At 40.8% G+C, this 15,093-nt stretch overlaps 1 protein-coding gene and 1 pseudogene across 1 annotated transcript in view; one reads left to right on the top strand and one right to left on the bottom strand.

Moving 5' to 3' along the window:
- The window catches only part of LOC132864448 (tripartite motif-containing protein 16-like), a 252,609-nt pseudogene that overhangs the window by 39,194 nt on the left and 198,322 nt on the right, over nt 1-15,093 (bottom strand).
- The window catches only part of LOC132864440 (tripartite motif-containing protein 16-like), a 32,623-nt gene continuing 22,394 nt past the window's right edge, over nt 4,865-15,093 (top strand). Inside the window, exons 1-2 of the mRNA XM_060897856.1 lie at nt 4,865-5,555; nt 6,644-6,739. Coding sequence (XP_060753839.1) covers nt 4,968-5,555; nt 6,644-6,739 — 684 coding nt within the window. The 5' untranslated portion in view covers nt 4,865-4,967. The remainder of the gene's footprint in view (nt 5,556-6,643; nt 6,740-15,093) is intronic.

Here is a 15,093-nt window from a genome sequence, read left to right as displayed (position 1 = left end):
TAAGATAATATAATACAAAATACACATGGGCACATTACCAGCTTTTCTCTTCATGGTCACTTCGTGTGTCACCCAGTCAGTGCAAGGGTCCTTTTGCTTTATGGCTGCCCTTGTCGAGTTCATCTTTGCTGGTGGCCAATAGCATTCATCCTCCTCAGGCCCAGTAAACCATTTGGTTGCTATAACTGCCAGTCCGTGATTTGAAAACTCCACTACAGCGAAAGGTAACATGCTTAAAAAAAAAAAAACAAATACACATATAAATAAAAAATAAACAGCACTTTAGTGCAAGAGTGGCAATGCCACGTATCCAGTCTTGAATGGCAACAAAGCCATTTTTGTTTTCAACTCATCCACAGGTAATAGCTGCAAGTGCTCAGATAAATTGCAAACAAAAAGAATTCCAAGACATGAGGAGTCCATTGGATAGGTGAAAAAGGATTTGGCGGTTTCAAAAAAACTACACAGGACTTTAACAGTTCCAGAATGTGACAAAATGTTCCGTACAACAAGAACCCTTCCCCCTACAGAAAAACAGTTGTCACCACGAGAGGAGGAGATCCGTGTCTTTCCATCATTGTAACACATGTATTGTTCCCATGTTGCAACTGAATTAATCGTTGGCCCAGAAAAGTGGAGCTGATTAAGTGGGCTTACAACAGACATGGTCTTTTGGCTTGCCAAATTCTGCTTCTCATGGATCCGCCTGACGAGTTGTTGGACAGGGTCTTGAGGCCGACGGACAAGCTTTTCAGTTTACCTAAAAACGTCTCGAACGGGAAAGCTGACACATTATCCAATGGGCCGAATTTCCGTGCATCTTGAGCTAGGTGTATCAATGAATGCATGTTGTAGCTGACAAATTCAGTGCCATAAATTGAAGCTAAATCTGTTACAAAGAGTTTCAAAATCTCCTCAGCATAGTCACAATTGTCAGGACAACATAAGGCAGGACTCAGGAGAATTCTCATAGATACAAATAGAAGTAAAAAGTTTCTGTACATTCTACTGGGTATATTATTGAGAAGAACAACAGGGCCAGTGTAAAGTAAAAATTGCCGAAGCTCTGTAGCTTTCCATGTGCTGAATTCAAACAAGGATTGTGGTTTCCTTGCAAAATTGCTAGGTAAATATTGTCTGATGGAAACCATATATGCTGACATTGCAACAAAAAACTTCATAGATTGCCTGCATTTCAATGGCCCCTTCATCCAAAGAAATATCAATTTACGCATTGCCCCCAAACACACAAGGTGCATGTAATCCAACACAAAACTGGTAACTAAACCAATACCCAAATCATTTAGGGGGGAGACTGAGAGTTGATGCCGTTGATAGCCTTGCCTACCAAATTGCTCATCTATCCTGAGCTCTGCTGATATTTCGGGATAAACCATCTTCCCATTCATATGCTGGCCTTTCTGAATGCACCTCTCACACCCGTAATATCCTGTATGACCTTTGGTACATTTAATAAAAGCTTGAGCTGGTGCATCACAAATAAAAGCATCAGGCATTACTACCCTGAAATGGAAGTCATTGTGCACAATACCAGTCTGACAGATGGCTTTCATATCTGTAATGAATTCTCGCAAATACTCTTGTATGTTAGCTGGTTTAGACAGGCCCGAGTAAACTCCAATTACAAACACATTGCACTCTGGAATTTCCTTAATTCTACCCAGAATAGGCCACAGATTCATATTTGAGCTACGGAATAACGGCAATCCGTCAATGTTAATTCATAGTGTGAGTGTATCAGTCACATTTGCCAAATGTCCTAAAGATGTCAGTTCAGCAATGAGAGCATTTTTGATTCCAAAATGGTAGTAGGACCCCCCAGCCACATTGCTCACATTACATGATCTGTCAGTGGACATAAGAGTTCTTGCATCCAGTGGAACATCTAGGCCCTTCCTCCTCAGAATTTTAAGAAGCGCAGACAGTGCAATTTGTGGTATGTTATATTCTGCCGCCCACTCTGCAATCCCACAGGAGTCATCATAGTCATTTTCAAAAGTAGAACACTCATCTTCATCCAAATCACTGTTACAATCTGGCCTGTCACCTGGCAGGTCACACTCATAAAAAAATGAATTTTCATGCAAGTCAAAACTGTCGTCACGAGCATCGTAGAAAACGTCAGTGGAATCTTCCCTTTCAGAATGCTCTAACACGTCATCCAGTGGGTATTCAGTAATAGACTCTTCAACGAGACGCAAATGTTCCTCCACTTTTGCCGATATTTTCCGCCTTTTCGTTCTTTCCGAACACTACATTATTTCTAAAAATAAATAAATAAAAGCATTTTAGATTTCAGATACGATTACAGAGGATCGTGAATGACAAACTCTAGAATACTAAGCAAATGATTAGCTTGTTGAAGCTGGTAATGCAGCCAAATTTACCAAATGTTCTTCTGGTAACCTAAAATGCAATCTGTGCACCATTTGAAAGATAACATTAGTCTCTGTTAAGGCCAATCACTAGCTCTAAGCCTGGTACTGGTACTGAGGTACGAAAGGTACTGAGTGAGCATCACTTTTAATGAGCAGTATTTGTGTTTGATAGCCTATGCATGTATCTTCTATCTCGTCTTGCACATACAACACCAAAACAGGATGCCAGAAAATAGCCTAATTTAATAAGACTTATTTCTTATTTAAAAAAAAAAAAAAACTGTGCAAAACAAAGACCAAAATACCAGGTCTATGATCTGATCTCCATTGTCCCAAGTACATAAAACCACAGCTGAGAAAAAGGATCTTTCTCTCCATAGAATGAGACATGAAACATCACTTTTTCTATTCTACAGTCTTAAAATGGATAGAACAATGGTCTACCATCTAAATAGCTGGAATTCGTGGCAACGCGGAGCTCATTGCATTTTGATCAAGTTTTGATAGATTAGCATGGCACTGAATTGTCGAAATACCAGAGCCTTAAAAGTAGTTATCCGGAGCATTGTAGGTCAATATTATGATTATTGGGAGTAAAATACCTCAACTATGTTTCGATTTGCTCAGCTATGCTGTGGCCAGCCTTTCCCCCGCCAGCCCCCACCCTTTGCACTTCTCGACATGACCTGAGGCATCTGAAACCGTAGGGCGCACAGTTCAAGGCAGCATAAATCATCAGTAAACAACGGTAAAGTGTTCTGTGATGTCGGAATTCACACAAATTATCATAAAGGTGGTAGCTTGCACGTTTTTTATGCAGGAGATTCTCAGCTAAGTTGTGGTCACTATCCTTTCCCGCGCACCGGCGGGCAGCCCCCACCCTTTGCGCTTCTCAACATGCCCCTGAGGCGATCTGAAACTGAACGAGGGCACGCAGTTCAAGGCAGCATAACTACAATTATCATCTGACAGTAAACAATGGTGAAGTGTTCTGTGATGTCGAAATTCACACAAATTATCATACAGGTGCAGCCTACACATTTTTTTTTTAATGGAGTAGATTCTCCGAAACACTCGCTGCAGCATAAAGGCCCCATACCCTACGTGTGAGACGTTTATGGATAGGCCTATATGTGAAGTGTTTCACACGGTCGACTTTGTACGTAATTTGACACCAAATCGAGGAGATTAACGAAACCGAGCTTGCTGGTACATATGGAACAAATCGAAAAAAACGGCCCCCACGTCAAAAACCGACGGAGGTATAATGAAGGTGTCAAAGGTTAGAACGTGCGAACAGAAATACGCACGTAACCAAAGGGTCAATTACGTTAGCCAGCCACCTCACTCGTTTACATTCACTTAAAGCAGCGTTCCTGTCCTTTTGGTTAACATCGTGCAGTAAAAAAAAGATAGTTATTGCCAAAGCCTAGCATCTATACTCGTATTATTATGCAGAATGATTTTACCAACCTTTTGTTCAGCCACACAACAATGTCCAGACGCTCTTCTTGGTGGTCACCAAAAAAGCAGAAAACAAGATGGCGCCCGAAGCCAGCGGGGGTCTGGGACAAACTAAATTCAAAGCGAGCTTCATCTCGCTTTGAGTAAAAAAGCCGATACGAAAGAGAAACGTTTTGAAGCGCAGTGACGATGAACATGTGCAAGTTTCGATAAAATAGAACAGCGGGTACTTTTGTAAGAACTGTTATGATTGGCTTTTGTTCTCTCTCACACTCTTGTAACAACTGTGTATGCTTGGCTTTGTTCTCTCTCACACTCTTGTAAGAACTGTTATGATTGGCTTTTAGGTTATAGCAAACTTTATCTGTTATGCTCTAAAATTGAGAATTTATTTTTAATTGTAATTAATTTCGCATTTTTTTAAAGATTATTTTATTACATCTCAACTGGTAGGTATGAGAGTAAAATTCTTTGTGTTTTTGAATTGAATTGGAGTTGAATTGGAGCCTTGCTGGAACCCACTTATAGCCCATCTATTAGTTTAGCCCATCTACTGCCCACCTATTACCCATGTGGGCTCCAACAACAAAGCCCACTTATTGCCCATGCTTAATTTAGCCCATTTAATGCCCACCCATTGCCCATGTGGGGCCCAACAACAAAGCCCACTTGAAGCCCATGCCCAGCCGAAGCCCACCTAGCCCAAATGAGGCCCATGTGGGCCCCAACTGTATGTGTTTGCATGCATTATTATTTGCATGCATTATGTCTGCCACTGGCTGACATTTTACCATTTTGCACCCTGATGTAAATTATTTGTACCCTGCTATTCTCCCAAACTTTGAAGCCCCTGTTTACACTAAAATCTCTCTCTCCAGCTGCACTTTATTTTTAAATCCCAGCTCCTTCTCTTTGTAAAGCCACACCTACTTTCTCTCTCTCTCTCTCTCTCTCTCTCTCTCTCTCTCTCACACACACACACACACACACAACCAGGAATTTAATTTCATTTCGTTTCAGAGAAAACAAAACTTGCACAGTTCTCAGAATCTCCTCTCCTTCTGTTTGTCTCTTTTTGCTCTCAGTGTGTGACTGTACGAAAAAATGGCAGAGGTTGGTATTTCAGACCAGAATCAGTTAATCTGTCCAGTGTGTCTGGATATTCTGAAGGATCCTGTAACTATTCACTGTGGGCACAATTTCTGTAAGGTGTGTATTAATGGATTCTGGGATCTGGAGGATGTAAAGGGTGTCTACAGCTGCCCCCAGTGCAGAGAGACTTTCTCTCCAAGGCCTGTTCTACGCAGGAACAACATACTGGTTGAAATGATGGAGAAACTGAAGAATACTGAACTCCAAGCTGCTTCTCCTGCTCACTGTTACGCTGGACCTGGAGATGTGGGGTGTGATTCCTGTATTGGGAGAAAACGCAAAGCCACTAATTCCTGTCTGGTGTGTCAGGCATCCTATTGTGAAGATCATCTTAAACCTCACTATCAGTCTCCTGCCTTTAAGAAGCACAAGTTAGTTGAAGCCTGTGCAGAGCTCCAAGAGAAGATCTGCTCTGAACACGACAAACTGATCGAGATCTTCTGTCGTACTGACCAAAGCTTCATCTGTTATTTGTGTACGATGGATGAACATAAAGGTCATGATACAGTTTCAACTCAAGCAGAAATAAATGAAAAACAGGTGAGAACTGGACATCATTCTTCTTTTCCAAGTCATTTTATACAAATTCTATTTCTAATTTAATTTCTATTCAGTGGATTTAATTGGTTCTCTGACTGTCATTCTCTGTCAAGTAATTTTTTATTTCCAGTAAAACAGTAATATGTAAAGAAATGTTAAAGAGGTCAGACCAGTCAGTCTGCTTTAAACAGCCAACACCCAACAACCTTCTTCCAGCATTTTACAGCTAAAGTGCTCACGTGACTGTGTTAAAGCTCTGTAACTGGATATCATATTTCATAACAACATTTAAGAACCACATAACCCCCATAACCCCATTTAATTCTACAAATAAAAAAATCTTTATTGTATAACTTTATCTTTCTGAATGTGAGTGGATTTGTGGTCCATTTCTGAAAACTTCTTTGGGATGAATGATCCTGGTTCTGGAAAGTTCAAATTTCTGCAGAGATTTTGGTCAAAACTCGGCATTAATGTGAACATCGATGAGATTGGTGAAGTTCAAAGCCCATGTTCACTGATGGTTCCTTTATTCCGGTGGAATTGGGTGTGGTTTTGAATGTACACACAGCACCTTAAAGAAGTAAACCTGACTATGACTCTGGATTTTACTGCTGATCAAATAAATAACTCCCATGAATCCAGATGTGCACTGTGCATGTCTCCCCCCTCCTAAACTCACTGAGAAATAAAAGGGAACAGTGATGACGCACACTGCTCTCAGATCAGTTTGTCTGTGAATCCCATTGAAAGTCACAGCTGCCTTTTGAACAGTTTCACTACAGAGAATATTGCTGAACTACCTTGATGTTTCTGTCACACAAATAACATTGAAATAACAATCAGTTGACATTTTCACAGAAAACTAAAATTATAATATCATAAGTGGTGTAAACATATGAAGATAGAAGTTACTTCCTTTTGGGTGTCTTTTAATTTTAGTTCATTCTAGAGGCGATATTTCTAGTTTTCATTGAAATGTTTTCATTGGTAATTTTTTTGTATTTTTAATTTCTCTTTTTAATTTTTGGCTATAATTCTGTAGAAAATGATTAAATGTATTTAAAATGTATTTTATTTGGTCTCAGAATGAGCTAAAGGAGGAGCAGATGAAATCCCAGCAGAGGATCCAGGAGAAGCAGAAGGAGGTGCAGGAGCTGAAACAGACTGTGGACACTATTAAGGTGAGGAGTGAAGAGTAGCTGTGTTTCCATTAACCTGCTTAAATACAGTGGCGGCTACAACTATCAACACCTTAACCATCTTTTGGCCATTGCAAAAGTAGAAAAGACTTTCAGTCTATAAATTGTGCATGAATAATTGCTCAAACTTCCAGTGGAAAAAAATGAGTTGATTCCCAATTACTTAGCGTATCAGATCACGTGACACCGCTCCACAGTTATTGCCACTGTTTCACAATTATTGACATCCAGATGATTATTTATTAAAAAATAATCAGTATGTGGTATTAAGTTAACAAAACATAGTTTTTATTGAAAGTTTGTTTTACATAGACTTATATTTAGTACAAAATATATTTTATATAAATATATGGATGTCGGTGCTTACGTACTAAATGAGGAAGTAATACTAATGTTTGAAAACAAATGAACTGATGTTTAACCTGTCAGAAAATCTTTTTATTCTAATTTTTACCTACTTTCTAAGTATTTTCACATTTCGTTAATCATTAATTGCTGTTTTTATTCATTTCTAGTTCTGTAGTTTACCAATAAATGTCAACAGGCAATTGACATTGTAACCACATGAAAATCCAGGTCAAAGATTGCATGTCATTCCTCAAACCAAAATATAAAATGTCTCCTGATATTGTAATATGTGGTAGATATTTACAACAATCTGCAAAAAAAAAAAAATCTGAATATTTCCAGCATATAATTTTTTATATGCTATAAGTTAATTCTGGTCTAATTCTATTTATTGCAATCTTATTCCAACTACTCTATAAGCATTCCATTCTGTTATGTGTAGCAGTTTTCTTCTCGCTCCACCACAGGAAATCACCAAGCAACACCAAGCTGTATTTCAGATTCTTTACTGCAAATTTTCAGTGTGAGAGAGAAATATCAACACATTCTTCTCAATCTTCTACAGATGCTTCTCTTACACTGAGAGCATCAAATTACTACAAAACACTAGAATGAAACTAAAAAAATACATCATAATGAAATTAGAATGACATCTCACTTATCTCAAGTGTCAGATCGTATAGTGGAATTTGAAAAAACAACAAAAGTTTACAGAGCTCTGAATTTCTTTTCCAGTATTTAGCATTACATATGTAGAATGACAAAGCTGCAAATTATTCCAAACACATTTCAACAGTGGCGGCACGGTGGTGTAGTGGTTAGCGCTGTCGCCTCACAGCAAGAAGGTCCTGGGTTCGAGCCCTGGGGCCGGCGAGGGCCTTTCTGTGCGGAGTTTGCATGTTCTCCCCGTGTCTGCGTGGGTTTCCTCTGGGTGCTCCGGTTTCCCCCACAGTCCAAAGACATGCAGGTTAGGTTAACTGGTGACTCTAAATTGAGCGTAGGTGTGAGTGTGAATGGTTGTCTATGTGTCAGCCCTGTGATGACCTGGCGACTTGTCCAGGGTGTACCCCGCCTTTTGCCCATAGTCAGCTGGGATAGGCTCCAGCTTGCCTGCGACCCTGTAGAAGGATAAAGCGGCTTGAGATAATGAGATGAGATGAGACATTTCAACAGTCTCATACCTGTGAATTTTCAGTGTGAGAGAGAAATATCAACACGTGCGTTCTTCTCAATCTGTTAAAGGAGCATGCTACATTAGAACACCCTCTCACTCATTTGCTCAACATCAATGAGACACTTCAGAGAACGAGCATCAGTGACGCTAGTAACAATGCTAAGTCTACATGTAATGCTACATTCAACCTTTTACGTTTATACGGGGAAAATAATGCCAGAACACCATTAAAACACTGTAAACCAATACAAGCTAACATTCAACATTCCTACTTCGTTTAACAATCATTTCCAAGGTACTTCAAGTGCTATATGAGTTTATGTTGATTTCAGCTATGCTTCACGCACGTACCTTCTACAGATGCTTCTCTTACACTGAGAGCATCGATTTTGTGGCACCTACCAAATAGTTAAAAAGGGGGGTGCGGGCGCTACCATTAACAAGGGGGTGCGGGTGCTACCATTAACAAGGTAACACTGTAGACGATTAAACAGGCTTTCCTATATTTGGTTTACTTGAAATAAATGTGACAAATGAACTCAAAACTATGTGTGTGTGTGTGTGTGTGTGTGTGTGTGTGTGTGTTTACAATCACCCTTTCTACACAATGGTATGTTCCCATTCCCAGACCCTCGACATATCTTTGGTGAAATGTATATCATCCACTTCATTACACTCACCCCTCTCAATTTTGCCAAGCATCATTAAACTAGGTAGTGGTGTGTGGGGAACACATTACACTCACATGACCTATTACCCCAACTAAGTTATCTTTTCAGATAGTAGTATACCCTACCAGGAAGCAATATTCCCCTATACATATCACTATAAGTCAGTAAGATGTAATCTTCGCCAGCTACCAGTTTTTCCATGTGCATGTGTTCTGTGTCAGTTAAATTCTATCTATATTCTGTGACATTCCCTTCTCAGATCTCTATGAAAGCTGACAGTGCTTTAATCAGGGCAACTAGTGGTTCTCTAGCTTTTGGTTCTTCCATCAAAATGCCCATGGATTCAATCAACCTCTTGACTGTTTCTAACAACTCTGCCACTTCTGGTTTGTCTTGTACAAGCATCAAGCTCAGAGACACTGCACTCTAGTTCTGTGATCTGGCTCCTCTGACTTTGCCCCAGGTGACTGTCCATGTGTGGCACTTGGGAGCATGTTATCTGGCACTACCCCGTTGCTTGCCTCATTAAAAGCAGGTATTTGTGAGAAGCTATTAGAATCCACTCCTAAATGGTCAGAATCATCACCTGACACAGAGAAACATCTAGAATCAGAGCTCTGAGAGTCTCCAGTAGTGTGTCTTGACAACTCTGAGTCAGATGGTATCCCTCCATTTGACTCAGGAGGGTCGCTGCTTGATTCGGCACAGCAGTTTGGGGTACCACTGCCTGAAAGGACACTTTGAGCACCATTCTCATTCTGGTTTCTGTGTGCATCTTCTCCAACGTGGTGTAGCTCATCCATAGCTGATGCTCCAGTGTTTTCTCCCTGAAGTACCCAAAATACAGTCCTACGGCCCTCAGAGTCCTGGTCCATGTCATCCAGGATTCTTTTACCTTGAGGTTCCTCAATTGCCTCGTCACCTTCTGATAGAGTGGAAGGCACAGTTGACTGTTCATCTTCCTGGTCAATAGGGAGGAAATTGACTGGTAGAATGAAATTCCGATGAACAACTTTGCTCTTTTTATTGTTTGGGTTTTCAACTCTATACACATGAACATTTGGATCTTTCCATGTGATAACATGGACTGTTGAGTCCCACAGGTCTGCAAGTTTCCCTCTTGCTCTTTCCTTCCAGTTAGCAAGAAGAACCCTATCACCAACTTCCAGAGCAAGTCCTTTCACCCAACAGTTACAGTTTTTCATCTGTTTCTTTTGAGCCTCAGTTGTGTTAGCCTGAGCAATCCGTATGGCTTCTCTAAAGTCTTTCTCGAGTGCCAAAACATAGTCATCGTAGTTAATTACATCATCATTGCGAAGAACACTGTCAAACATGATGTCTACAGGGAGCCTTAGTACCCTACCAAACATAAGGTAAAATGGGGCAAACCCTGTAGTCTCATGGACTGTACAATTGTAGGCAAAAGTTAAAGTCTGTACCATCTGAGGCCACCTGTCTTTGGCTCTGGCTGGCAGTGAGCGGATCATGCTTCCCAGGGTACGATTAAATCTTTCAGTCTGGCCATTACCCATCGGGTGGTATCGTGTAGTATGGGATTTTTTCACCCCGCATATCTGGAGTAGTTCAGCAATGAGATTACTCTCAAAATTTGCTCCCTGGTCCGAATGTATCCTGAGTGGGAAACCATACACACAAAAGAAGCTATTCCACAATTTTTGAGCCACTGCTTTAGCTGTTTGGTTTAGCCATGGGAATGCATGTGCAAGTTTTGTGAAGTGGTCTGTAACAGTTAAGACATCTACATTCTCTCCATTTCTTCCCTCTGCCAACCAAAAATCTATGCACACAAGCTCCAAAGGTGCACTAGTTTTAATTGATTCAAGTGGGGCTCTTGCGTCTGGTTCTGGTATTTTACCCACAATGCATTGCTTGCAATGGAAAACATACTTTCGCACATCTCCATCCATGCCACTCCAAAAGAATCTCTGGTGAACCAGATGAAGAGTCCGTGTCTGTCCTTGGTGGTCTGCATCATCATGAGTGCCACGCAACACAGGCAACTTCAAGTTATCAGGGATAACAAGTTCTTATTGTTTCTTTCCCATTCTGTCCTTGGAGCTTCGGTACAAGATTTCATCTTTGATCTCCAATCTTTCCCAATGTTTTAGTACTCGAAGTACTAAAGCTGCTTCATTGGTTCTTTCTCTCCGGGATGGTCATCTCTTTCTTTCAACAAAGCTCATCACTCTGGATAACACTGGATCTTTTCTCTGTTTCTCCAGCACAGTCTCACGAGGGAAAACAGGAAGGGCTGACTGACCACCTCTCATGACATTGGCATTCTGCTCCAAGAGGAGGACATGCATGGAAGCGCCAACGTCCCCCTCCAAGCAGGATTCAATGATAGCATTTACTCTTTCAGCAGGCACATCTGAGTGGCTTTCAAAGCAATCATCTTTAATCTTTTGGTTATATTGTCCCTGGAAGTCTACAGACAGCTTGAAAGCATCTTGGACAGATTTTGTGCTAACAAGTCTTCCACATTCATGGGCCTGCATTGTTTTTGCAAAAGGCTGTTGGCTGAGTAAATCAGCTGGAATGTTCTGTGACCCCAGGATATATTTCAGATCAAATTCGTAAGGGGCCAGTTTTGAAACCCATCTTTGCTCGCATGCAGCGAGCTTTGGTTTTGACATGATATATGTAAGTGGGTCATTATCTGTTAGTACTGTAAACTGAGTACCATTCAACCAATGTGAGAATTTATCACAAACTGCCCACTTCAGGGCGTAAAATTCCAATCGATGTGCTGGGTACTGTGCTTGGGCCTTTGATAGAGATTTGCTAGCATATGCAATTGGTCTTGGCTTACTCTCATCATCAGGCACTTGGCTTAAGACTGCCCTGAGGCCATCAATGAATGCATCTGTTGCAAGCAAGAACGGTCTTTCGAAGTTCGTGTGGGCTAGTATGATAGCGTGGCTGAGCGCATATTTTAGCTTGTCCAGAGACTCTTAGCATTCAGATGTCCAGTCTTCAGGACAGAGGCGCCTACAAGGCTTGGCATGAGAATTGAACTTACAACCCCTTCGTTTAATTCTCTGCCCTGCTGTTAGATGGAATAAAGGCTTGGCTAGGCCAGAGAACCCTTCAATAAAGTGTGAATAATAATTTGCCATTCCTAAAAAAGATTTAACTCTTGTGTAAGATGGCGTTTCTCCATCATTATCCATCAGATCCTTCTTTGTAATGTCCATGATCGCTGAGACCTTCCCAGGGTCTGTGGCAATGCCATCCGCATTAACAATATGGCCAAGAAATTTCACAGAGGTTCTAAGAAAGAAACACTTCTTTGGTGCTAACTTGAGGTTGTGTTCTTTCAGGCGTGAGAACACCAGTTCAAGCCTCTCAATGGCCTCTTGTTCACTCTTTCCAAACACAGCAAATCATCAAGATAGCACAGAAGGGACAGATAATTCTGATCCCCAAATATAGAAGTCATCATTCTTGCAAATGTAGCAGGGCTATTACAGAGGCCTTGTGCCATTCTGTTGTATTCATAAAGTCCTACTGGGGTAGTGCATGCTGTATATTTGCAATCGTCCTCATGGATGGGTATGTTGTAAAACCCTGAGGTCAGGTCCATTGTGCTAAAATAGCAATTTCCACCCAGGGAGGATAAGCCATCAGTCTGATGGGGCAATGGGTAGGCATCTTTTTCTGTTCTCTGGTTCAACCATCTGAAATCAGTACAGATGCGTAGCTCACCAGAAGGCTTCCATACTAGAATGAGGGGTGATGCCCGTTCACTGTTTGACTTTTGGATAATACCACGTTCCTCCATTTCATCAAGAGTTTGTTTCAATTTCTGATACTGAGATGGAGGCACTCTTTGATAAGGTAGCCTGAATGACCTTTCATCCTTCAACCTAATTCTGTGAACCACCCCTTTTGCCTCTCCACAGTCAAGCCTATTATGGGAGAAGATTCCTTCATACTGAGCAATGAGATCTGTCAGCTTTTCTTTCCATGACTTAGACACCTCACAGGACTGGACATCAATCACAGACAGACCTATAGTTTCTAACTTCTTTATGTACTGAGGCTTTGCGCTGGCATTCTCGGGTTCAGTATCAGGAATAGTTTGAAGCATTTGGACATTACTTGAGCATGTGCTCATGGTAGCACTTAGCTTCAAGTCTTCTAGTGCAGCGCAAGTATGGATGTTTGCCAACTTGGCATTACGTCTTAACACAATTGGATGATTCAGTAAATTTATCACTTTCAGTGGGATCCATTTGTCACCCCACAATGGGCACACAGTACGCCCTACCATGACATTTCTTGGAGCTGCTTTTGATGACGTCGGTTCAATCAACACAGTACTACCCACAGATAGAGGGAACTGTTCTTTCAACTTGACCCATACAAGGTGTTCATGCTGTGGGGCATGTGTCACACTTTGCTTCAAGACAACGGTCCCTACCCTGTCTGGGATTGTGTCACCATACCATCTGTCAACATTAGCCAACATTCCTAGTAAAAGCTCCTCAGGACCCTCTCCAGCAGGTTTCCTACGACTGTCCCAGAACCACTTGGAACCACCACAGGAAATCACCAGGCAACACTAAGCTGTATTTCAGATGCTTTACTGCAAATTTTCAGTGTGAGAGAGAAATATAAACACGTGCATTCTTCTCAATCTTCTACAGATGGTTCTCTTACACTGAGAGCATCGAATTACTACAAAACACTAGAATGAAACTAAAAAAATACATCATAATGAAATTAGAATGACATCTCACTTATCTCAAGTGTCAGATCGTATAGCGGAATTTGAAAAACCAACAAAAGTTTACAGAGCTCTGAATTTCTTTTCCACCATTTAGCATTACATATGTAGAATGACAAAGCTACAAATTATTCCAAACACATTTCAACAGTCTCATACCTGCGAATTTTCAGTGTGAGAGAGAAATATCAACACGTGCATTCTTCTCAATCTGTTAAAGACGCACGCTATGTTAGAACACCCTCTCACTCATTCACTCAACTTCAACGAGACACTTCAGAGAACGAGCATCAGTGACGCTAGTAACAATGCTAAGTCTACATGTAATGCTACATTCAACCTTTTATGTTTATACGGGGGAAATAATGCCAGAACACCATTAAAACACTGTAAACCAATACAGGCTAACATTCAACATTCCTACTTCGTTTAACAATCATTTCCAAGGTACTTCAAGTGCTATATGAGTTTATGTTGATTTCAGCTATGCTTCATGCACGTACCTTCTACAGATGCTTCTCTTACACTGAGAGCATCGATTTTGTGGCACCTACCAAATAGTTAAAAAGGGGCGTGCGGGCGCTACCATTAACAAGGTAACACTGTAGACGATTAAACAGGCTTTCCTATATTTGGTTTACTTGAAATAAATGTGACAAATGAACTCAAAACTGTGTGTGTGTGTGTGTGTGTGTGTGTGTGTGTTACAATCACCCTTTCTACACAATGGTATGTTCCCATTCCCAGACCCTCGACATACGTTTGGTGAAATGTATATCATCCACTTCACTACACATGAATCAGAAAAAAAAAATTATAAATCACAGCACTTTTATTTTTTTAAAGTACTTCATCTACTTCAACAATGTTACACAAAGCTCGATCCATAACAGTTGTAAATGTCACTTAATTCCACAGGGTGTCGATAATGGTGGACACCGGTGAAAGTGATCAGTATTATCGACACCTCATGTGACTTCTCAAATGCGCGTTTAGATACAAAATGCTGACCCTCAAATGAAAGAGTAAGAAACAAAGTAGGTTTTGACAAGGAGATCATGAAATATCAGTGAATTTGATCAGCAAAAACATGTCCATGATCTTTCCACCATGCTTACCTGCGATGATAACGTCTGGGTTTTCCTCAACTTACTGATCGTGCTAAAAAAATTCCATCTCAGATAACGAGCTGTGTCATCAGATGACAAGCTCAAAGGGCGAGGGGGGTCTTCCAGTTGATTAATTAACCAATAATAACTGTTGGAACTGAAACTCACCTTTGTAAAATTGCTCTTTTAAAATTGGTAAATCTGAAAAGGTGTCAATAATTATGGACCGTCGATAACTGTAGCCGCCGGTCTAGTGAAATAAAAACAAGGAATGTGTCAAG

This window comes from Neoarius graeffei, chromosome 17 (genome assembly GCF_027579695.1).
Source record: "Neoarius graeffei isolate fNeoGra1 chromosome 17, fNeoGra1.pri, whole genome shotgun sequence".
Classification (NCBI taxonomy): Eukaryota; Metazoa; Chordata; class Actinopteri; order Siluriformes; family Ariidae; genus Neoarius; species Neoarius graeffei.
Note: the sequence above shows the minus strand (reverse complement) of the source record. Positions and strands in the feature narration are given on the sequence as shown.